Here is a 26,238-nt window from a genome sequence, read left to right as displayed (position 1 = left end):
ATCCACTTTTGCTTAAATTAAACACAGTGTTCACACAATGCGTTTGCGATGCTTTTTTTTTTTTTTTGCTACAAATTTCTAAAAAAGCGTTGATTTTTATCAGGTTGTTGGAAAATCACAGCAAAAACTACGTCAGGAGCACATTGTGTGAACATGGCCTTAAACACTTTCTGCACAGATGACAAGTGTAAAAAAGCAGCATTTATGTGACATGGCAAAATGGCCTCAGTGTAGCTGTCTATACATTTTGGGTACATTTACAAGAGGCATATATGACTGTATGGACAAAACTGCTTCAAAGCCAAACACTGTTTTACTGCAAATTGCAGTGAGTTTGCAGTGTGGTCTATAGCTGCACAGCTTTTACAGGTGAAACTTATTATTATTTATTATTATAGCGCCATTTATTCCATTGTGCTTTACATGTGAAAAAGGGGTATACGTAGCAAAAACACTTAGAATAATCTTGAACAAAACGTGACGGCGACTGGTACAGGAGGAGCGAGGACCCTGCCCGTGAGGGCTCACAGTACAATGGGTGAGGATACAGTAGGTGAGGGTAGAGCTGGTCGTGCAGCGGTATGGTGGAGCGGTGGTTACTGCAGGTTGTAGGCTTGTCGGAAGAGATAGGTCTTCAGGCTCCTTTTGAAGGTTTCCACGGTGGGCGAGAGTCTGATGTGTTGGGGTAGAGAGTTATAGAGTAGGGGTGATGCTCAGGAGAAATCTTGTATGCGATTGTGGGAGGAGGAGATAAGAGGGGAGTAGAGAAGGAGATCTTGTGAGGATCGGAGCTTGCGTGCAGGTATGTAGCGGGAGACTAGGTCACAGATGTATGGAGGAGACAGGTTGTGAATGGCTTTGTATGTCATGGTTAGGGTTTTGAACTGGAGTCTCTGGGCAATGGGGAGCCAGTGAAGAGATTGACAGAGAGGAGAGGCCGGGGAATAGCGGGGGGACAGGTGGATTAGTCGGGCAGCAGAGTTTAGGATAGATTGGAGGGGTGTTTTTTTTTTTAAAACCACAGTATGTGCACAGAACATTTTTGACACTCAGGCTACCCCGCTGAGTTTTTCAAGAATAAGAAGCTTCAAGAAACTGGTGTTTTTTAATTTCCTGAAGTTAAGCTGTGTGCAGAAAAAAAAAACCTCTGCTCCACCCCACAGGAGGTGCATGGAAGAAGCCTTTCACTTTAGGGTTGGTTTCTTAAAGGGCATGTTTTTTTTTTTTTTTTGTTGGTTTTTCGGCAACCCTCCCCCCACCCACAAGATATTACCTGTACATCAAATAGTCAGTAAAACTTTTTTTGGTTGTTTTTGTTTTTTAGTATAAGTAAACCCCAATGTGCATCATCCACCAAATGTTTACAATAAATGCCAAAAATGTGCTGCCACTTTATTAAAAGTATGTTGTGGGTGTCCTGTAAATTGAGGCCTTGTTGGTAAGCATGCACATGAGTATACTTCTGCTGTGATAATAATTTTGTCCCTTTGATAGGACAACTGAGGACATGGAACCCAGGATTTTTTGACAGTCCCAGAGGAATTTCAAATGCCCATTCTGATATGAGTGAAAACCAGGTGCGGGACATCTGGGAGGAGCTGGGTGTAGGACACAATGGATACCTCAACAGGCAACAGCTTGCCACTGTGTGCAAAAACATTGGGCTTGAAGATCTCTGTGATGAGGTATGAGCTGCGGCGCTCTGTAATACCATACGGCTTGGTTGTGTTCACACGTTTTATTTATTTTACTCACTTATATATAGCGCCATTAATTCCACAGCACTTTACGTCATATCATGACACGTTGACGTCATATCACAATATTGCTGCAGTCTTTTTCAAAATGACAGCAAGTAAATGTGATGTGTAAATACATTGTGATCATGTGTTCGAAGCATTGATCATTAGAGTTGGCATTAACTTATAGGTTGACTACCTCTAATACAGGGCTGTGGAGTTGGTAAGCCAAACCTCCGACTCCTCAGTTTCCATGACACCGACTCCGACTCCCACATACATGGCTCATGTTTAAGTGATACATTTACTGTAGCACAGATTCATCTCGGCTAAAAGTCTAGACCCTTAGATCAGGAATAGGACAGACATTTATAGGACATTTCATAACTTTCCCAAATTCTTATGAAAAAATATTCCCCATAAATTGCATTGAACTACTGTACCCAGTTTATTATATATTTTAGGAGTTTGAGTCGGTCCATTCTATACCAACTCCGATTCCGACTTTGACTCCACCAAAATGGACTCTAACTCCATAGCCCTGCTCTAATAGCCACCCTATAAGACCTTCACATGTCAGTGTTTCCAGTACGTGTGGCAGTTGACTAATTGAAATTTTAAAAAATCCATTCACTCTAGGAATAACACTTAAAATTAGAATGAAGCACATTTTTAATGTGAGTGACTTAAGGAAAGAAGCAGTATATCAATAATAAATAAATATGTGCTATTAATATCCATATTACTGCCGACTAACGGACTATAGACAGCCAAAAATGATGATCAACAATGTCCGTGATAATAAATAAAATAGAAAACTTTATTAATCAAATATAACACATCACGGTCAATGAAGAAGATGCATAGAACAGACATAAAAGAATTAAATGTGAAAGGATGACGCAATAAATGGGAGTACTCTTTTATCTACTGTTATGGGTAGTCCATAAGCTTATTAGCACTATATCCAGAAAGTGGTCATCAGGATTATGAGGCTCAAAGCATACATATATATTTGTGAGGCAATTTATAAATGACCATATATCTCTGCTGTTCCTAGGAGTCCTATGTACAATACCTGAAACAACTGTCAACTACTACCGGGACTCCCACGTTATGCACTTTATCCTAATTTTAATTTTAAGATAGTATGTAACAATTTTCTAAATGTCTCTCACATGAGATACTACATGTTTTGATTTATTATGTGGAATACAAAAACTCAAAAACAAGGAAAAAAAAAATCAAAACCTCAAAACACATAAAATGTATACTTGCCCATTAAATTTATTTATTTTACTCACTTATATAGCGCCATTAATTCCACAGCGCTTTACATACATTATCATCACTGTCCCCATTGGGGCTCACAATCTACATTCCCTATCAGGATTTCTTTTGAGTGTGGGAAGAAACCGGAGAACCTGGAGTAAACCCACGCAATCACGGGGAGAACATACAAACTCCTTGCAGATGTTGCCCTTGGTGGGATTTGAACCCAGGACCATCGCTGCAATGCTGCAGTGCTAACCACTGAGCCACCTTACTGTTTCAGCTTTGTTCTTACCCCCTTACTTGCTGGCCTTCTGTTTAGTTGGCTGCAGCAATTACGTCCCATATACCCCCTGTGACTTTAGCAGCCAATCACTGTGCTCGGTGGTCTTGTGCTGGATACCCCTGAGGCCCTTATGTGACTGCAGCCAGGTAAAAAGGCCAGCAGGAAGAAAAGAGATGCAGAGATTTAATTGCAAAGAGTAATTGAATGAGTACCGTATTTTTCGGACTATAAGACGCACCTAGGTTTTAGAGGAGGAAAATAGGAAAAAAAATATTTAAGCCAAAAATGTGGTCATGATGCCCTGTTATAGGGGAGGGAGTCTGCTGCTGACACTGGTATTGGGGTAATGTCCCCCAATTCTGTTAATATCCTCCATCCTGGTATGTATGGCCCCTCCTTCCTGGTATACGTGGCCCCCAACCCATCTTGGTTTACGTGGCCCTCATCCCCATCCTGGAATGCATGGCACCCCTTGATCCCCCATCCTGGTATGCATGGCACCCCCTGATCCCCATCCTAGTTTTCATGGCACCCCTTGATCATCCATCCTGGTATGTATGGCACCCCTTGATCCCCATCATGATATTCTTGGCACCCCTTGATCACCCATCCTGGTGTGCATGGCACCCCTTGATCACACATCCTGGTATGTATGGCACCCCTTGATCCCCCATCATGATATGCTTGGCACCCCTTGATCACCCATCCTGGTATGCATGGCACCCCCTGATCCCCATCCTAGTTTTCATGGCACCCCTTGATCACCCATCCTGGTATGCATGGCACTCCTTGATCCCCCATCCAGGTATGCATGGCACCCCTTGATCACACATCCTGGTATGTATGGCACCCCTTGATTCCCCCATCCTGGTATGCATGGCACCCCTTGAGCTCCCATCCTGGTATGCATGGCACCCCTTGATCACACATCCTGGTATGCATGGCACCCCTTGATTCCCCCATCCTGGTATGCATGGCACCCCTTGATTCCCATCCTGGTATGCATGGCACCCCCCTGATCCCCATCCTGGTATGTATTGCACCCCTTGATCACCCATCCTGGTATGTATGGCACCCCTTGATCCCCCATCATGATATGCATGGCACCCCTTGATCACCCATCCTGCTATGTATGGCACTCCTTGATCCCCCATCCAGGTATGCATGGCACCCCTTGATCACACATCCTGGTATGTATGGCACCCCTTGATTCCCCCATCCTGGTATGCATGGCACCCCTTGAGCTCCCATCCTGGTATGCATGGCACCCCTTGAGCTCCCATCCTGGTATGCATGGCACCCCTTGATTCCCATCCTGGTGTGCATGGAACTCCCCTGATCCCCATCCTGGTATGTATGGCACCCCTTGATCACCCATCCTGGTATGTATGGCACCCCTTGATCCCCCATCATGATATGCATGGCACCCATTGATCCCCCATCCTGGTATGTATGGCACCCCTTGATTCCCCCATCCTGGTATGCATGGCACCCCTTGAGGTCCCATCCTGGTATGTATGGCACCCCTTGATTCCCCCATCCTGGTATGTATGGCACCCCTTGATTCCCCCATCCTGGTATGCATGGCACCCCTTGATTCCCCCATCCTGGTATGCATGGCACCCCTTGAGCTCCCATCCTGGTATGCATGGCACCCCTTGATTCCCATCCTGGTATGTATGGCACCCCTTGATCACCCATCCTGGTATGTATGGCACCCCTTGATCCCCCATCATGATATGCATGGCACCCCTTGAGCACCCATCCTGGTATGAATGGCACCCCTTGAGCACCCATCCTGGTATGTATGGCACCCCTTGATCACCCATACTGGTATGCATGGCACCCCTTGAGCACCCATCCTGGTATGCATGGCACCCATCCTGGTATGCCTGGCACCCCTTGAACCCCCATCCTGCTGCCCACAAAAAAAAACAAAAAAACAATCATACTCTCCTCCTCTCTCCTCCAGCGCTGTCCCGCTCTGCTGCTGACACTCGCTGTGTGAGAGCGCGCACACTGTACCGCAGCGCGGCTCCTACTGCCGCTCTGTGGTCTGTGTGCCTGCTATTAAAGACCATGCATATTCCCTACAACCCATGGGAGTGGGTTGTAGGGAATATTCATGAGCTTTAATAGCGGGCACACAGACGCGGTACAGTGTGCCGCCTATTAAGGAAAATGAATATTCCCTGCTCCCCACGCCCAAGGGAGGCCCCGCTGATTCCCCGCTGCTGCTCCCCCAGACCTCCTACCACGCAGAGCCACAGTATATACAGGGAGATAGTATTCGGACTATAAGACACACCCCCCACTTTCCTCCAAAATTTTGGACGAAAAAAGTGCGTCTTATAGTCCGAAAAATACGGTATACAAATTTTTTTTCTTCATTTTTGTGCATTGGTGGCTGGGGACCGATTTTGTAATAACTTGGAAAATTCCTTTAAATATTCTGCCTGTCTTTTAGGCCACTTAAGTTTAATGCGGATGTATGTGCTTTTTCTGTTAGGAACTTGAAGACTTATTCAATAAGTTGGACAGAGATGGAGATGGCAGAGTAAGCTTCCAGGAATTTCAGGAGGGATTGTTCAGCCATGCGCCTCTGCCCGCTGCCTCCACCCCATTAAGGAAAAGACATGCACTTTACCAGGTGGGTGGTGTAATATATTAGTATATTCATGTCTTCTCCCCGATGTTTAAGAAGCAGTTGTCTTGTAATTGATGCTACGGGGCTTTATTGTACACCGTGCAGACACTTATTCATGCCTGTCCATTTACGCTTGGCAGATCGAGGAGCAAAGCCATAACACCGCCTCACAGTCTCTGCTGTCTGGATACGGAGGCCTTCATCTCTTCTCCAGCATTGATGATGGGACTGGCTTTGGAAACCCAGAGCAGATCATGATCATATGGGAGGAGGAAGGGATTCAAGACAGCAAAGACATATTAATGGTAAGGATAATTCTACAATAGATTTTACCGCTTTTGTATCATTTTATATTAAGAGGCAATTTCTGATTGATTCTTTTATGCCATCCTTATAAATATATGGTAATTCACACTGAGTGATGTATTAGTACTCTTCTCTTGTACAGTGGATCTCTATCTCTTTTATATTTTTCTTACATATAAGGATTTTCAAATAAAAATGGAATATTTTTATAGATGTATTATAAAAAAAATAAAATAAAAATGTTTTCGAAATCTTTACTTTGTAAATAATATGCCATCGTCTCCTTTTAGAGCCTGGATTTTAATGTAGAAGAACATGTGAACCTCTTGGATCTCACATCTGCTTTAGACAATGAGTTAATTGCAACGAAAAACAGAATCTATCTTGCTGCGTTAGCGTCTTACAAGCATGAATTACATCACCAGCAGTAAGTCCTGTCCTGTGTCCAAAATTGTTCTCCGACTTCTCATGTGCCCATTAGTCTATTAAGGTAACCCTTTAATGAACATTATTATTTTATTTTTTTTATGTAGTAACCAAATTGATCAGATCACTAAAGAGAGAGACAAAGTTAAACAGGATTTTGATAGAGCAGAGAAGAGAAATCTACAGCTGGCTGATGAAGTGGACGACCATAACTCTGCGATGGAAAGTCTCAATGAGAGCAAGATCAAGTGAGTTACTTGTAATTGAATCACACTGTGCTCCCTGACTCCTCTACCTTAAACGCTCTACCTTAAGTCCTTTATCTTCCTAAGTAGCCATTCTAATTGCTTTCTTTTTCACCTTAAAGGGAATCTGTCAGCAGTTTTTGTTATGTAATCCGAGAGTAGTATGATGTGATGTAGGCAGAGAGCTTCATTCCAGCAGTGTGTCACTTACTGGGCTGCCGTTTGCTATTTCAATAAAATCAGTGTTTTATCAGCGGGAGATTGTTCTTGAAGGGCTAGTTGTCTCGTGCCATGTAGTCCTCCTGCTGCCTCCAGCACTGATTAGCAGCTTTCTGCCTATGCACAATGTACACAGAAAGCTGCTAATCAGTGGTATTGGCGATTTTATACAGAACTGATCGATCTACAGCAGAGAAAACTGTGATTTGAGTAAGAATTATACCAAGCAGACCAGTAAGTGAAACATCGCTGCAATCAGAGTCTCTGTCCCTACATCATGCTGCTGTCTGGTTACACAGAAAAAAAATGGTGATGGATTCTCTTTCAAATTTAGATTTACTCACTACAGAGTTCTTGCGCCGGTTATGGGGCATCTGGTGGTAATTGCTTAACCTGCTTGCCACAACACCGTCATGACAGATGCCTGCAGACTTCCGTAGATGGAGCGCAGTGCATCCATATTAATACAGCTCCCTGTGACTGCTGTACTAGCTGTATGATTGTTTGCACTTCACTCCCCCTAGTGGTGGCTGTGTGCAGCTAAAAATGTGTAACTTGTCAAGTGGGATACACCGAGCTCCCTATACCGATATATTGTGAAATTTATCAGCAAAGACTTTTGGACATAAAAACGAAATGGTGGACATTAAAGAGGTTGCCCACTAAGTAGCATTATCAGCTTTCCAGAATATAGGTGATAAATGCATGATAGCTTTGTGAGATGGGGGGGTCCTAAAGTTTATAGCCATTATAGAAGTCCCATAGAAGTAACTTGCACAGCTATCACACATCCTCACTACCACAGCAATCATACAGGACTTTGGGACCCCCGATCTCCATATCAGTGAGGGGCCCAGCAGTTGTCTTTGTAGGTAGATGATAAATGTTGTAAGTGGGACAACTTTAACTTTAATAAAGGCATGGTACATTTCTTGGATTGGGCTTTGATATGGGGCCCTATGATTTCTGTGGACACCCATGGTGTGTTATATTATTATACAAATAACTTTTATGATCAACATTTTCCAGGGATTTGGAGCAGGAGTACAAACAGCGCCTTTCTATAATTCGATCCGAGCTGGAAACAGAGAAAGATAATTTTCTGCAACAGTCTGAACAACAGAAGAAAGAGCTGGAGACAGATCTTGCTAATTTCCAGGTGGAAGAAGCCTATCTCAGAGAAAAGCTTAACTTGTCAATCAAGGTCAGGAATATTGTACCTCGTGGCGTGATTTCATTAGTTACTATATTCTGTATTATTAAAAGTGGTGTTCTTATCTGCTTTTCACTAGCAGAGCAGAAGCTCCTCTCACTACCTCTTAGTGTATTACTACTCCTTGTTACTCTCCATAAAGAGAAACCTTATCCCTTAGATCCCAGTCTTAGCCTCTCACCTAGTCAAATAAGAACTCCACTTTGCACTGATGAGGGGCAGTACCCCAAAACACTGTGTCTGCAAATTGGGATTCTGGTTTGACTTTTATCCTAAGTCATATTGCAAGGCTCGTTAAAGGGTCGATATTGACTTGTAGGATTGCTGCTTCCAATTGGTGGCGCTAGAATTCAAGTCCTCTTTTTCTCTAAAGAGACAATTTGTATATACATTAAAGGGAATCTGTCACCACATTTTGATCTATCTCAACTATTAATATGGGCATACAGGTTTATATAAATGACCTCTTCCAGGCTATGGGGAGGAGCTTGTTTTACTTGAAGTGGGAATTACCAGTGTGATGGTTATCAGTGTTACCAGTGTGATGTATGATGGTTATCCGTGTTACCAGTGTGATGTATGATGGTCACCAGTGTGATGTATGATGGTTATCCGTGTTACCAGTGTGATGTATGATGGTCACCAGTGTGATGTATGATGGTTATCCGTGTTACCAGTGTGATGTATGATGGTTATCCGTGTTACCAGTGTGATGTATGATGGTTATCCGTGTTACCAGTGTGATGTATGATGGTTATCCGTGTTACCAGTGTGATGTATGATGGTCACCAGTGTGATGTATGATGGTTATCAGTGTTACCAGTGTGATGTATGATGGTTACCAGTGTGATGTATGATGGTTATCCGTGTTACCAGTGTGATGTATGATGGTCACCAGTGTTATCAGTGTTAGCAGTGTGATGTATGATGGTCACCAGTGTTATCAGTGTTAGCAGTGTGATGTATGATGGCTGCTCTCTGCTCTCCTGATCTCACAGCAGAGCTGTGTGTGATTATACCTCACACATCTGCAGGTTCCTCTCAGCTTCCAGCTCACAGGCAGACAGGGTGTAATATTGTTACAATACAGCAGAGCTCAGAGTGCGGCAAAAAATGTGTTTGCAAGAAGACCCATTTCATTTGTCTCACTGGTAACTCCCCTTCATGTATAATAATCTCTGGAGGCAGAGTTATCTTCCGGGCAGCGTCCGCCCCAGAGCCTGGAAGAGGTTATTTACATAAAGTGATAAAAGATAATTTATTCACATCAAGGCATCTGATATGAGACAGACAGGTAGGACTTTTTTTCAGCAGTCTATAACCTGTATGCCCATATTAATCATTTAGATAAGTCAAATTCTGTGACAGATTCCCTTTAATGAGTGGATTTTGCATTTTTTTCCACTACACCATAAAGAGGACCTGCCACTTGCTCAAAAAAAATTGTGTTTAATACCTTATAGAAATCCCTGAGCTTCCCTGATTCTGCCTGTTTCCAGTTTTGCTCTGCAATTGCAGAGAAATACATATTTATTGCTTTTGGATCACAGACCTGCTGCGGTCTGTAAAGACACGCCGCGTGTCCGTGTCCACTGGTGATCTGCAGGAGCACCGAGATGCATAGTTGGCATGCGGCTTGAACGCAGTGCAAGTGCGCTGCGTGCAATCCGCGCAATTACTGATCGTGTGCACATACCCTAAGTGAAATCTCGCCATGCAGTCCAACCGGGTGTTTTAGCTGCTGATCTAGAAGTCCAGCAGTCTCACACACTGTTGAGCTGTGGTTGGCTGCGTCTGTAAGGGAGATGTAAAAGGGCAATCCCCCAATGAAGACTGATCAAGCTTCCATGTTGTGCTGCAAACAGAGATTTCACATATTGCACTCCAAAATAAACGTGAATATCTCTGCCATAGAGAGAGTGATGCAGCGCAAAACAGAAAAGAGCAGCGGAATCGGGGAATCTGAACGATTTTTAAAGGATAATTTGCTCAATTTTTTTAGCAAGTAATAGGCTCTCATTATCCTTTTGTTGTATAGCTAAATTCAGCTGTTGATCTTTATTATCAGTCATTGCATTCTGAAAAGGACAAATTGGCAAAACCCTTAGATATCCTTGTTGCCAGGACGTCTCCTGTGTGAAATAATAACTTGAATCCAAAGACAATTGGTAATGGTTATCCTTTGGGATCCAACACAGTAAATGGTTAAAATAGTGCAGATATTGTGTATATTGGTAAGCTCGTGGTGAACTCATTGAATAATGTTTATTGGGCTTCATAGTTCATTCTCTCTACATCCTCTTTACCATTGTATGACAGGAGAACAACAGATTACAAAAGGAAATGGTCGAGGTTGTTGGAAAACTCTCAGAATCAGAACATCAGGTGTTAAAACTGCAAACCAGCATAGACAATCTACTGAAGGAAAAGGTAACCTGCATTTATTGTAGCAATATCCCTGTATATGTTGTGTCTGTCATAGAGGCAGCAAAGCTATTTGATGGTAGGATAAATAATAACCATATGCAAGGGGTCCACTTTTCTTAAAAAACCTTGTACAGTAAACGGGGGGGGGGGGAGCCGGTCATAGTATGCATGACAATGATGGCAAAACACAACCACAATTTAAGGGTGTGTACATATGTTGCAAATTTTGTTAAAGTGTGAAAACTGGTGCCATTCATCTGAATTATTTGTGACTTTCTCCAATAAAATCGGCAGCGTGTGACTTAACCCTACACTTATCATGAGGAAAATACAATAAAATGGCAGCCAGATGCCGTATAGATATGACACACAGGCTTGTGCCATTTTCAGCTTAATTTGTGCTGCAACAACTGTAGGGTGTTTTGTTTTGCATTGCTTATTGGGCCTGCTCTCCTCTGCGGACACCGTCCTCCAATCTGTTCTTCATAATTCTGTTTTGATGCTACATAATGTAAATGAGAGACATCCGCTGTGTAATGACATTATGTATAAATGTGCTTGTGTAACAGAAACTTGCCGATCCGCATAGCGCGGAGTTATTCACTCAGGAGGAGAAATTTGCAGAGATCATCAGGCAATATGAAATACAGTGCCGGGTGAGTACGGGGGATTTATTTCTTCTCTTGGCTTACATAGTATAGTTTATTTAAAGGGAATCTGTAATGAGGATTTTACACCTCAACCTAATGACATGTAAGTGACTAGTAAGTACAGGGGATTTCATGCTGATTAGATCCATACCTTGATTCCAGAAATCCGTGTAGTAGTTTCTGTGAAATCCAGCATTGAAATTGTATAGAGATGAGCTGTAAGTGCTTCAGGGTGGGACGTTGTACTTGCTGCTCTCCTGCCCTTCCTCACGATCTTCCACACCTGTTCTTATGTTTCTGACAGATGGGTCACTCTTGATTCAGTGATCTGCTTTATGTGACCGAGATTTTGCACAATTGCCATCTTTGCCTGGGGCCATGCGTTCCCATGCTCTACTTGTCCTTTTACTTGGGGCAATGACCTATTGTGGGCTCATGCGTAATGGCAAGCCAAAGCTACACCCACCAGAGGCGGACCAATGGCCGCACAGTTTTGATCGCGCTGTAAATAGTCCTTGTGGTGGGCAAAGCATCAGTCATATACCACCTGCACAATTTGGCCCCATTCTTATTAGAGTGCGTCTTTAAGATCGCTGAGACAAGGAGTAGTCGTTCTTCGTTCCTTATGACATTCCTATTAAATTTTAAAGGGAATCTATGTGGGATTCATGCTGTCCAAAACACAGGCAGCATGAATCACAGCCACTCTTTGAAACACTAAGGCATTTCAGAGTAGGTAGACTTTGAAGATCCAGCCAGAGATGATTCTAGATCAGCGCCGCCCCCACCAGCTCTTCCCAGTGCTTCTGCAAATGATTGACAGGTCACTTCCTTGCATACACAAAGGAAAAGACCTTTCAATCCCTACAACGGTGCTGGGAAGAACCTCTTCAAATTATATTGTCTCTGAACCGGCAAATCATGGAAAAATATACCTGGTTGCAATCGTTCAGCCAGGATGTGATGCATGCTGCCTGCAGTTTGAGCGACATCAATCACCTGACATGTTCCCTTTAAATCGAGCTCCTATGTCTTGCATTTGTCTTTGTACTGGCTGAGAGTACGGAGCGTGATAACTGCTGCATTTCCAGAATCTGCCAAGTGTTAAGATATTAAAAATGATGGCACCCTGTGAATATTTCTCATGGCCACCACAAATACACCAGTGGCAAATGCGAAAAGTAACTGATTGAGGAAAGATGTGGACAGTAGAAGCTATAAACTGATTACCAGGAGGTAGCTAATTTCTACTTTTAGTACGAACGCTTACTAATCCATAGCAAATGTAAGTATATCAACTTATATTTTTCATATTTTTTTCTTATTAAAAATATCTGACTGCTATATTTCTGCTGTGTAACCTAGAGGGTAAAGGTGAGCCTAAGGGTGCTTTGTTACTTATACAGATATCTGACCAATTGTTGACCCCTGAGACCAATCTAAGAGTCTTTACACGGATAATCTTTCTATAATGAGCTTTAATCAATAATGTAGGAAGTCAATCCGGGGAGGTTTACTTTCATCTTTACTTAGTGATCAAGATGGGGTTTGTTAGCCCAATAATTAATTTTCTTTGTTGTATACCAGCACAACAAACTGATTTTTTTTTCTTCTTTTTTCTTATGCTCTCAAAAATGTGATCAGAAATCTGTGGTCAGATTGGTCAGAAATCTGTGTATAATCCCATTTTAAGTCTGTGTGATGATTGCTAATATTTAGTGCTTCTGCATGCCGATTTTACAGTAAAACATTTCTTCTGCACCTTGTGAAGTGATGAAATAATGTACGCCTTCCCTTATCAGTGCTGATCTACATTTTCATACTTTGTAGAATGTTTCAGGCCAAGGAAGCTCCATGCTAATTTATGTGCATCACATGTATTTGTAACTAAGGGTCATGGACGGACCAGTGGCACAATTTGATCGCCGATCAATAAACCTTCTTTTAATAGCCTGTTTACACAGCCAGACCAAAATAAACGATCTGTAATAGACACATAATCTGCCACTGTTCTTGGCAGTGCGACTCTTGTGTATGCAGGGACGATACATCGATGATCTTTTGATCTGCACAATAGATATTTTCCCTCAATGATTCGCAGCCTGTTTACACTGGAAGATAATTGTGAACCGAGTGTTGTTAAGAACTCTCCTTCACAATTAGCTTTCAGTGTAAATGAAGCTTTTAGTTACAGTTTTCCAGAAATCCTTGCTGGCCTCTAGCCATTGATGATTCTTTTATGTGGATCTGGCCCCAGAGATCCCTGCTGATCAACGTTTGTATTGTGTTAAGCAGCATGTTCACTGAGGTTAATTTACATTAGTCAGTTGTTGAAGTCCTATACTAAGGGGGCAGATACACTGCAAGATCATCCTGAATGAGCTTTGTTAAAAAACAAACAAACGCTTGTTTCACAATTAACCTGCCATAAACAGGCTTCTGATCACACAATGAATGAGTAAAACACTCATTCATCGGGTAAAAAGATCTTTGTGCAGCACAAAAAATTATTGAACTACGGCAGCCTATGAGGATTGTTTACGTTGGTCTGCTGGTGTAAACAGGCTTTTACATAACCGCCAGTCGTTAACTTTACTGATCGGTGGTCGTATCGTGCCGCTAGTCTGTCCATGTAAACAGACCTTAAGCATGGATAACTTCTTTAACTGGGACCCATATGTTAGGAAAAAAGACACCAAATACTAATTATTTTTAATAACTAAACAAGTAGTAAAAAGCTCTTGAGCTCACAAATTTGCTGGTACAACCCCACCCCACCACCTCAAGAAGTTTAAATGTGACGTCGGGAGTTTCTAATGTCATATAATGGAATAAACTTCTCCATGAAAGCTTATATTAATCATAATTTGGGGTTTGTACAAGTTTCCAAATTTCTCCAGTTTCCTTAGCAAGATATCAGCTGTCACACTTAAACCCTATACACTTTAGATGGCTGTCTGCCGAATGATAATTAGGCTGATCTTTTGGCCAACAGCTATCTCCACCAACTATCCCAAGCACAGGAGCACTCGCTCTGTTGAGCGCTCCTGCGTTCTCCATGAGAGAACCGCTGTCAGACATTTTTGGTGGTGGCTTATCTCCAGAACAAAAGAATCAGCAGTCTGAAGTCTGACATGCCAGGTCCTTCTGTCCCTAACATTCTCTACCAGAGGACAGTCCGGTTGCCTCCCATACACATTAGACTGTCGGACAAACCAGTCAATAGTCTGTGTATGGGGGCCTTTACACTGATATGAGACATGGCGATCTCACGGGAGGCACACCTCAAGTTGAAGTGGAGCTCAATGCTCTTCCATCTTAGTGAGCCTTCTTTCTCTGGTGCTTGCCAGATATTCCTGTTATTGTCACTCGTGATTTAGCTATTTTTAGTTAATGATCATCCTTTTCTTGACGTGATGAAGTTTTAGTTTTCATAATGGACATTTTTTCCCCTGTAGGAATTACGTGACCGGAATGATGAACTTCAGATTCAGTTGGAAGCGCTCCGATCCCAGCTCAGTGAGGGCAAGTATTCTCGTTTATTGGCCAAGATGAAGGACAACAGACTATTGCACCACAAGGGGAAGGATAAGATTGAGGATGGCCATAGTAAGTCTGTGCTTTATTTGTAAAATATAACCTCCATTACCAAGTAGTGCTTATTGCCTGCAGTTCATTAATAAGATTCTAACCAACAGAATCCGCTGCTAAGAAGGGGATATCTTTGAAGCCTAGAAGAAGTGCCTCAGCGGCAGGTTCCTGTGGTAAGTACCATCCACAGTTTTCCTCACTGAGCAGTCAAACTTTTCTGTAGAATATGCCATTGGTGTTGGACGTCCCAGTGATCAGATCTCCACCCATTGCAAGAGCTGGGTTCCTGGTGCCTTTCCTATATTATCAGGACTGGAGAAGAGATACCACATATTTTATTAAAGGGGTGGTCCAAAGGCAAAGCATTTTTCTTCTAACTCCCTATCTAGCTATCTAACCCAATAATCTCAGCTATTTTCTACTATACTTGCTTTCAAAATTCCCTACTGTTCCCTAACTACACTATCTAACTGCTTTTGTGTTTTTTTTTCCTATTTCCTGTCTGACGATTCATTTTGGTGTCACAGTATCCCAGGCTGCAGTCTTTGTCACAGCCTCTGCCCCCTCTTTGAAACAAAGCATCATCAGCGATGCTCAATTCAAGGTCTTGTCCTTGCTTTGTCCCTGAGTGTCTCCCTTGCGTGATGTCTTCCTTGCATGGCGGCCCCCCCCATCCCCAGCGTCCTGTGCGATGAGCGCAGCGTCCGCTCTGTTGTCGACTTAGATGAACAGTAATAATCTGGCAGCAGAGCGGTGTCACTATACCCAGCCATGCAGGAGACTAGCGCCACCCCTCCAAGTGACATCAGTGGTCTCTGCTGGGTATAGTGACACCGCTCTGCTGCCGCATTATTACTGTTCATCTAAAACGACAACCGAGCGAACGCTGCGTTCATCACACAGGGCACTGGGGGAGACTGCACACAGGGGAGACACCGCAGGGACAGAGCAAGGACAAGACCCTGAAACTAGTGTCACTGATGACTCTTCATTTCAAGGAGGGGGCAGAGTCTGTCAATGACCGCAGCCTCTGTCCCCCTGATGATGCTTTTGTTTGAGTATCCCAGCATGCACTGGGCTACTCAAACGAATTGTCATCAGACAGGAAATAGGAAAAAAAATAGAAAAGCAGTTAGATAATGTAATTAGGGAACGATATGGAATTTTTAAAGCAAGTACTGTAGATTAGAAAATAACTTAGATTATGGCACGAAATAGTTAAGAAGTTAGGAGCCTTCGGACCACCCCTTTAAGAGCATGAAGACAGTTCACAGACATCCTGGCTCTTAAGGGGAACCTGTCACTAAATTCATGCTGCTTGAATCAGGGGCAGCAAGAATCGGAGCCTGGCTGTGCAATTGCAGCCAGGTGTATTTTACTTTGAAATGCTGCAGCATTTGAGAGAAAATCATGCTTTAAAAATTTGGTCACACATAGAAGAGAGATCAGTTAATCAACTGGAGTAGGGTGGGGAGAAACTGGCCACAGGGGGCTAGTTATGTCTTATCATCCCCGACTGACCTTTCAAACTCCCTTCTTTGACGTGCCGGTGCGTTTCAAAGTAGAACATACCTGGTTGGAAACCCACAGCCAGGCTCTGATGAATCCTGCCTGTAGTGCGGGCAGGATGTATCTGATGACAGGTTCCCTTTAATCTTTTGTTTTTGGGTTCTTAAAGCCCAATGTTTCTTGTCCTATGACCCCCCCTGTGTATTCTGCTCTACACCTATTTCGTATTGTGAGTTTAAGTGCACAGATCCTGAAGACTAAATGCTCTGTTATTTTGGGAGGTGTCCCTTTCTATAATGAAGCACAATCTGCATGCTAACACATATCAGCCAGATGGAGTCCATAAAGAACATTGCAGTATACGCCAGGAGCTTATATACAATGCTCAAAAAAATAAAGGGAACACTTAAACAACAGAATATAACTCCAAGTAAATCAAACTTCTGTGAAATCAAACTGTCCACTTAGGAAGCAACACTGATTGACAATCAATTTCACATGCTGTTGTGCAAATGGAATAGACAATAGATGGAAATTATTGGCACTTATCAAGACACCCTCAATAAAGGAGTGTTTCTTCAGGTGGGGACCACAGACCACATCTCAGTAGCAATGCTTTCTGGCTGATGTTTTGGTCACTTTTGAATGTTGGTTGTGCTTTCACACTCGTGGTAGCATGAGACGGACTCTACAACCCACAGAAGTTGCTCAGGTAGTGCAGCTCATCCAGGATGGCACATCAATGCGAGCTGTGGCAAGAAGGTTTGCTGTGTCTGTCAACGTAGTGTCCAGAGGCTGGAGGCGCTACCAGGAGACAGGCCAGTACACCAGGAGATGTGGAGGGGGCCGTAGGAGGGCAACAACCCAGCAGCAGGACCGCTACCTCTGCCTTTGTGCAAGGAGAAACAAGAGCACCTCCAGCAGGCCACAAATGTGCATGTGTCTGCACAAACTGTTAGAAACCGACTCCATGAGGGTGGTATGAAGGCTCGACGTCCACAGATGGGGGTTGTGCTCACAGCCCAACACCGTGCAGGACGCTTGGCATTTGCCACAGAACACCAGGATTGGCAAAGTCGCCACTGGTACCCTGTGCTCTTCACAGATGAAAGCAGGTTCACACTGAGCACATGTGACAGAGTCTGGAGACGCCGTGGAGAGCGATCTGCTGCCTGCAACATCCTTCAGCATGACCGGTTTGGCAGCGGGTCAGTAATGGTGTGGGGTGGCATTTCTTTGGAGGGCCGCACAGCCCTCCATGTGCTTGCCAGAGGTAGCCTGACTGCCATTAGGTACTGAGATGAGATCCTCAGACCCCTTGTAAGACCATATGCTGGTGCGGTTGGCCCTGGGTTCCTCCTAATGCAGAATAATGCCAGACCTCATGTGGCTGGAGTGTGTCAGCAGTTTCTGCAAGATGAAGGCATTGAAGCTATGGACTGGCCCGCCAGTTCCCCAGACCTGAATCCGATTGAGCACATCTGGGACATCATGTCTCGCTCCATCCACCAACGTCACATTGCACCACAGACTGTCCAGGAGTTGGCTGACCCTTTAGTCCAGGTCTGGGAGGAGATCCCACAGGAGACCATCCGCAACCTCATCAGGAGCATGCCCAGGTGTTGTAGGGAGGTCATACAGGCATGTGGAGGCCACACACAATACTGAGCCTCATTTTGACTTGTTTTAAGGACATTACATCAAAGTTGGATCAGCCTGTAGTGTGTTTTTCCACTTTAATTTTGGGGGTGACTCCAAATCCAGGCCTCCATTGGTTAATAAATTTGATTTCCATTGATGATTTTTGTGTGATTTTGTTGACAGCACATTCAACTTTGTACAGAACAAAGTATTCAATGAGAATATTTCATTCATTCAGATCTAGGATGTGTTATTTAAGTGTTCCCTTTATGTTTTTGAGCAGTGTATGTTCAGCTAGATGCACAGACACAGTGTTACTAACATGACATGACAAGTGGCCCATGGATGTCTAAATGACATTTTTCTCCTTTACTTCCCTTATTCCTTTTACCAACTAGATCTTTCTTCTCCGGGGGAGATTATTGATTTTAGTGAAGCTGTAAAATATTTATCATCAGTAAATGAGCTTTTACTTTATTGTTTCTGCATCGTCAAATCTACTATAAAAATTGAAGCTCCCAAAATGGGCAATGTCTATGAGTTGTATTGATACCATGATTTAACTGAAATTATTGCTCTGTGCTCTTTGTACATCTTCGTATATTTCAGTTTTAGGTCTTGTGTCTTCCACTATGAACATGGAAGTTGAGCTGACAAAGCATCAAGTGAAGGAACTGCAGCAAGAAATCCAGGACCTCAAAATACAACTCGAAACCAAGGTGAGTGAAAAAAAAAAAAATGCAGTCACCTATACATACACACTTGAAAAAAAAAAAAACTTAAGCACTAGAAGCAATCCAATATTCTGACAAATGGATGTATAGCTTTTTTTTAATTGTTTTTGTGTGGTTTTTTTTTTTTTTTTAATTTTCCTAATTTTTGCTACAGACAGAATAGTTTTCTATTTATAAAAGTTCATGGCGGCGATTTATCCAAGGAGATTTCTGGCACAAAAAGCTTTTGAAAAGTTGCTTTTTTTTTTTTTTGTGCAAATGTGAGGTTGCACAAAAGCGACTTTAGGCGTGACCACACTATTTTCGCCCTAGCTCTGACAAAGTAGAGTTATCTGGGTCAGGGCATGGCGACTCACACTTGTCAAATTCAGCCGGTGCTGCAGTAAGATTTGTGGCAAGGCGCACCTTTTAAATAATGTGACCGGGTCACGCATTGGTGATGCAAGGGAGTCCGGAAGTTGATGTGACATCAGCGGATGTCAGCTGCGGCTGCTTCCGGGGTCATGTGATATGGACTGAGCGAGCAGCGATAGCGCCGCTCATAGGCACATATAGCAACATAGGGTATTTACAAAAATACTTATTTAAAAGGTGTAGATCGATGAGCGAATTATACAGTGTAGTGGACAGCCTCATTAAAGGGAACTTGATGCATGCTGCCAATCTGCACGATTCCAAACAGGTAAGTACGCTACAGTGTTTCAGAGAAAAACATACATAGTTTTAAAAGCCACCAGGGACGAAGCTGCATGGGAGGCTAGTCAAAAAAGGCTGGTCCCTTGCGGCTTCTCTTTGACCGCTGACAGTGACTGACAGATCTTTCTATAAACGCATTCAAGGAGAGAGCTTTCACTCCAGAGCAGTGGGCTGGGAGAAGCGGCGAGGGACCTGCCTCGCCAACTAGTCTCCTGTGTGTCTTGGTCCCCAGTGTCTTTTAAACTGTTATTCTCCGAAAACATTTCTGGCTGAAATCATGTAGCCATTGTCTGATACTTGCTGCCTGATTTTCAGGCAGCGTGGATCAGCTGTCGGGTTGACTTTAAAATCTCCCACAGCCAATAACCCCTCCACTGTGCTCTTACGTGACCTCTGTAGCGGGCTCCTGGTTAGAAGCAACACTTGTCACTTAAAAACACTGAAGTGGTTAATTCTGAGTGTTAAGAGCACTTCAGTTTTAGCGAGTGCCCTATCAGCACTTTTGGGAGTTGTGTGTGCCAGATTTAAGCTACATTTTCTCAATCATATTGCTGCTGAAACCCTGTAGAAATGTATATTTAACCCAACAACTCCCCTCTCTCAGTATTAGAGATAGCAGGAGGGAGTGTAGGGTTGTACACAGATCTGCATTGGAGAGAGGAGAAAGGATTTTAAAGGTTTATGGAGGGCACCGAAAACAGACTAAAGTCAAGGAGGAAATAAGTTCAGTTTTTGAGCTGTGCTGATGCATGAGAGCGAATGCAGATAGCACCACTTATGAACACATGCACACTTCCCATCCAGCCTATATTACTGAGAGACAGACAGGTCCCATAACATAAAAATCTGAATCTTAAAAAATCAGTCTGCAAACTGCATATCAGGAGATCTGAAAATGAAAGCATTAAGATTGCAGACAGATTTTTTTTTTTTTTTTTTTTTTTTTTTTTAACTAAAAAAATCATTTTTTCCATGTCGGTGTCCATAGCCTTTTAAAGAGAACATGTCCTCATGATGCTGTACCCCAAACTAAGGGAATGTATGTAAAGGTGCTTTAATGATGGTTAAATCATTACCTTGCTTGTGGAAATCTGTTTTGCTATTTTAGAGAAATCCATCGTGAAAGTTGTATGCTAATGATCTGCGACTGCAGTGGGCTTGGATATCACCCCAGGGGTGGACATATCATTGGTGCAACCTGCGTAGCTGCAAAGGGGCCCAAGAGGTAAGGAAGCCCATTTCTACCTCCAAAGCAGGTGCAGTTTTGCATTTTAGGAGCTCTTGCGCTGCAAAGGGCCCATATATTGTTCTTGCACAGGGGCCCTTTTCTGTCTGAGTCCGCCAGTGTATCACCCACTGTACTTGCAGATCATTAGCATACAACTTCAACAATGGATTTCTCTAAAATAGCAAAATAGATTTCTGCAAGCAACATAATGATTTAATCAGCAGTACAGCACCTTTCATGCATGCCTGTTATTTTGGAATATAAAATTCTGATGACAGGTTATGTTGAAGCTCCAGAACTTCCATGGTGATATGCATGCCGTGTGGAGAAAAAAAAAAGTCTTGAATATAGTTTTATGCTGTCACTAGTTGTGTTAAACATAATTATGATCTTTCAGGTAAATTATTATGAGCGGGAACTGGAACTAACGAAAACTAACTTTGAAAAAGAAAGAAAAGACACTGAACAGAACTTCAAGGTAGAAATGAGTGAACTAGAGGAGCAGAAGGGAGACCTCGAAGAACTCAATACAAAATATCAAGAGGTCATAGACAGCCTCAGAGAACAACTCCCCAAATCTGGCCACGTCCAAGAACTGGAGAAAAAGTTTGAAAAGGAGCGAGCTGCCATGGAAGAATACTATGCCACAGAAATATCAGCACTGGCCCAGAGGCTGACCAAGGAGAAGGAACAGCTGGAGGAGGATCTAACGAGGACCCACCAGCATGACCTGCAGTCAGTGAGGTCTGATATCACATATTTACTCTATGGTATTCTAGAATAGACGCGTTAGTCCAGAGTAGTCTTAGGACTTGTCTGATTGCCATTGCCGATGACTTCTGACTTGCTGGCCTTCTTTCTGCTGATTTGGCTTTCTGATTCCCTGTCTTGCGTGCAGCAGGACTGCTTAATAATAACTCATGATTATCTTCTTGCAGGAACGCTGCCCTTAATGCATGGCTCTGTGTGTTCTTTGTCTTTTTGTATCCGTTTACATATGTTTATGTGCATTGCGGGACTGTATATAAATAATCACAAACTGCACTCGATGTACGAGAGGTTTTGAGATGTATATATACCACTTTTTATATAAAATGCACAGCTGGTTCACTGCCAGAGAACGTAGCCCATGCCCTCTGTCAGGAGAATTCTGCTGTGCCTTACCACTGGTGCTGGTCACTTCTCACAGGTTTTATTCAGCTATGGTCTAGCTATATTAACAAAGAACACCCCATATTTTGCTGAAGATGTCATATTTTTACATATTAGATCCATATTAAAACTTTTAACATTTGCTAACATATTTGCTTCAGTTTCTTTTAATTCTTTGCTTACCCCGTCTTAAAATGGACCTGTCCTCAATCCTGTGTATTTTACTAAATACTTGTAATCACAATGAACACACTATTCTGCAGAATCTTTTCCTTTTTTTCTGCAATGTGCCATTCCTCTGATATTTCTCCTAGAAATTTATGAATAAATTGATATCTGGGTGTTACCCATTGGGGGGTGTCCTTACACAGTCTGACTAGCTGCAACCAATCGTATCGATCACTGGCGGACACAGACCGAAAAGGGCCCCTGTGCAAGAACAGCATATGGGCCCTTTGCAGTTTAATAGCTCATCATAGTGCAAATTTCCACCTTCCACTTGGGCCCCTGTGTGACTGCACAGGCTGCACCAATGATGTGTCTGCCCCTGGTATCGATATCAGACTGGGCAGGGATATACCCCTTATCAACAGAATAAAGTTGTGAACTTGTTCATGAATTTCTAGGCTGATTTACAGAGTAACTAGACAACATGGGCTCATAAGAAGAGATGCTCCAGCTTTATTTAATTGAAAATGCAAGTATTTATTAAATTAGACATATCTGGAGTGGTGATAGTCCAAGTTAATAACCTGTTTATGTGGATCATTTTTTTATTATTGTTTACAATTCCCACATAGTCTGAAAAATACAGTATATGGACTATAATACACCTTACTATAAGATGCACCCTAGATTTAGACCACATAATATAGGAAAATACTAAGGAAAACATCCCTGGAGGGGTCAATATTACTAATTTTAATGAACTAGTGTAGAATAAAGAGGTAGTAGATCTATTCTTAATGTTAATGTTGGTACCCCTCGTTTAATGAAAGAAAAACCCATAATGGTCTCAGAAATAACTTGAATCTGACAAAAGTAATAATAAATTAAAAATCTATGAAAATGAACAAATGAAAGTCAGACATTGCTTTTCTGCTTCCACAGAATTTTAAAAAAATGTAAACTCATGAAATAAGTCTGGACAGAAATGATGGTACTCTTAATTTAAGTTAGTTATTTCTGTGACCATTGTGGGTTTTTGTTTAATTAAACGAGGGGTACCAACAATTTTGACCACGTGTGCATATACATACACAGCTCTAACACACACACATATATATACGCACATATGCATACACATCTCTAACATACATACATACATACATACATACATACATACATACATACATACATAGCTCTAGCACACACACACACACACTCACATATATACACACACTCATCACATAAGTCAGGACCTGCAGCATTCTTGCAGCTTTAGTGATGTGCAGGCTACCTTCCTCTCTTGCCCTGCACTGATCAGTTTCAGGCTAAAGGAAAGCGAATTGTGCCTCTACATATCATTGGGAAGGATGCTGTGTCCTCAATCATAGGAAGCTGCCCCCGGACTTTAAGATTAACGCACTTTTTTTTTTTTTTTAGCAATTTTTTTTTCGTGCTAATAGTGCGACTTCTAGTCAAAACAATAAGGTAATTACTTTTTCCCCCAGAAAGCAGGAAACTTATGTGGAATAGCTCCTCTGCAGAAGGATGACAACTGTCCCCCTAGTGACACCAAAAAGACCCTCATACACATTAGATGGCTTTGGGTTAAAAGCGATCTCTCCCAACTTTCCCATACACAAGAATAGTCCAGCTTGGTCATTGACTTATCTCATGGAGAACAAAAAGATTGGCTATTGAAATTCAAAAGGTCAGATCCTTCTCTCCCCCAACATCTGTCAGGTAGGAGTCGGGAGCTCCCATATGTATTAGACGGTTAGTGTGTGGGGTCTTAAAGGGAACGCTATTAACTTGCATGTATAGGGTTAATAGCATTAGAAATGTGCCCGGCTGCTGTACTGAAAGCTGGGCTCCAGGGAGAAAATTAACTTATTTCCTCCCGGGAGCGGCTGGCTCTGCTGCAGTCACCTTGCTGTGAGCGGCAGCTGCAAGCACACTCTGGCAGTTTGACTGACAGCGAGCTCTGCAGTGCATCAGTGCACAGCCGGCTGTCAGTCAAAGTCTGAAAATCTGTTGGGAAAGTAATTTTGTGACACTTTCTATTACATATGTCTTACAGGCTCTCCCCTGCATTTATTAGTACTGCCTTCGTCATAGACTGCACAGAGCTCTTGTTCTCATAATGGCTGCTGATGGAGGAGCATGTAACCCTATCTGTCCATCCATATTCTCTAAAAAAAAAATTGCACATGAGAGAGCTGCTTTTTATTTGTAGAAGGCTGATGGACAGGTCTAGTCACAGGAGTGAGTGCAGGAGAAGAACCTGCAATACTTACGGAGTGTCACAAAGTCCTTATTCAAACACATCTGTTAAAATAAAAGTGAACAACCCCTTTAAGTTTAGGGTTCTTTAATGGTTGTTACAACAATCAAACTACAAGCAGAGTCATGGTGGTTGGATTACAACAAGTAATTTTAATAGAAAAGTGTGTATTTCCATTGCGTAGGTCTTTTGTCAGTCAGTAATAAAGGCTGTAATGCTTTCCTAGCTGATGATTTAGCAATTATCCTTAAAGGGTTTCTCTGAGAAATGATGTAAAATAGCTGCCATCACATATTTCAGTCTGCAACCCGTTATACTAGGCACACATTAGGATGTGGTGTCTAAAGAAACACTTCTCAAGACGGGTGTCTATGAGCAATGTTATAGCAAGTAAATGAGCATAACTAATCTTCTCACTCAGTCTGACCTGTTTACAACTTCAAGGCTGAAGCAGGAGAAATAAACCTCTCCTCGGCTGACTGAGCAGAACGGGCTTTTTTCTGTCCTGCTTCAGCCTTTCTCTGTGTTCAGTTGTAAGCCCATTCTGCTCAATGAGTTCCTGTGCGTTGCTGTAAATCTCTCAGGCTGACTGAGCAGAATGGGTTTACAACTGAACACACGAAGCAGGACTGAAGCTGGAGAGAAAATCTATCCATTCTGCTCAGTCAGCAGAGGAGAGGTTTATTTTCTTCTGGTTCAGCCCTTCTCCATCTAAACCGGTCAGGCTGAGTGAGAAAAGTTATGCTCGTTCACGATGCTGCTCCGAAGCCAGACAGCAGCTTGCTCTGACATCGCTCAGAGGACTCGGTCTCAAACATGTTTTCATCAGACAACCCATCCTCGTGTGACTAGTTGAAGCTTGAAATATGTGACAGTGGCCATTTTGGACACCATCTCGCTTGTCAAAGGGCTTTATTACCATACTGTATTAGGAGCATTTATTGAGGGGTCTAATATTTTTAATGATGCATTTATTACAATTAACTGTTACTTTAATGTATGTAAATATGTTTAATCCCATCACACGGGTTTCCAGGCTAGTCCTGGAGCATCATCACTCGTCACTGCAGTTCTGTGGTATCACACTCACAGCACGGACAAGTGAAGGCACTCCGGGACTAGTCCAGGTACCTGCGCGGCAGGATTAAACATTATTTTTACACACTTTGAAGTAACTGTTGTAATAAAGGCATCATTTAAAAACATTTAGGAGCCTGAATAATTACTGGTGATATATTATAGTTGTAAATCCTCTAAATTTATTCCCTTTAAAAAAATGTACCGCTGTGTCTCCTGCCAGAAGTGAAGTCATGGTGTGACATGCAGCCAGCAGATCTGGCAGTGCTGTTGCTGAGGCACCCAGAGACCACCAGGCTGGCATTCATACACAGAGACATCGGGTACATTTTGCACAATGTTTAGGAATGATTTTCTATGCGTCTCTACACATATTATGCGACGGTCTGTCCACTGCTAAACGCTTACTGTAATACACTAAGGCTTTGACTGTGCCTGAATGTCATGCTTTTCTATATTCCGTGCTCCTTTTGGTATGCCGCCTCATCTATTGCTATTTGTCCAGACAATTTTGCCTCAAAACTGCTTCAGTGGTCTAATGCAATACCAAGAAAAATAGCGTACACCAGGAAGATGAAAAAAACCTGCAGACTTTTACCCTGTTTATGCGATTCAACTACCGGTAGTTCCAGGAAAGTTTTCGGACAACTACATTTTTCTTTGCTATTTTTGCATCTAATCTCTGGATCTATTTATCTATTAAAACAGTTTATGAAAAAATAAAATGTTCC

General features: G+C 42.6%; 1 protein-coding gene across 2 annotated transcripts in view; it reads left to right on the top strand.

The window, feature by feature from the left end:
* NINL (ninein like) overlaps positions 1 to 26,238 on the top strand; it is a 170,578-nt gene that overhangs the window by 95,194 nt on the left and 49,146 nt on the right. For both annotated transcript variants that reach the window (XM_073672517.1, XM_073672516.1), the window contains exons 6-17: positions 1,495 to 1,685; positions 5,807 to 5,947; positions 6,085 to 6,249; positions 6,541 to 6,677; positions 6,784 to 6,924; positions 8,170 to 8,344; positions 10,673 to 10,783; positions 11,350 to 11,436; positions 14,889 to 15,039; positions 15,129 to 15,194; positions 18,781 to 18,890; positions 21,227 to 21,573. In XM_073672517.1, the coding sequence (XP_073528618.1) occupies positions 1,495 to 1,685; positions 5,807 to 5,947; positions 6,085 to 6,249; positions 6,541 to 6,677; positions 6,784 to 6,924; positions 8,170 to 8,344; positions 10,673 to 10,783; positions 11,350 to 11,436; positions 14,889 to 15,039; positions 15,129 to 15,194; positions 18,781 to 18,890; positions 21,227 to 21,573 (1,822 nt within the window). The remainder of the gene's footprint in view (positions 1 to 1,494; positions 1,686 to 5,806; positions 5,948 to 6,084; positions 6,250 to 6,540; positions 6,678 to 6,783; positions 6,925 to 8,169; positions 8,345 to 10,672; positions 10,784 to 11,349; positions 11,437 to 14,888; positions 15,040 to 15,128; positions 15,195 to 18,780; positions 18,891 to 21,226; positions 21,574 to 26,238) is intronic.

The sequence above is a fragment of the Phyllobates terribilis genome, unplaced genomic scaffold (assembly GCF_046119375.1).
Source record: "Phyllobates terribilis strain yellow unplaced genomic scaffold, ASM4611937v1 Scaffold_3__8_contigs__length_932513732, whole genome shotgun sequence".
NCBI lineage: Eukaryota > Metazoa > Chordata > Amphibia > Anura > Dendrobatidae > Phyllobates > Phyllobates terribilis.
This window is presented reverse-complemented; position numbering and strand designations above follow the sequence as displayed.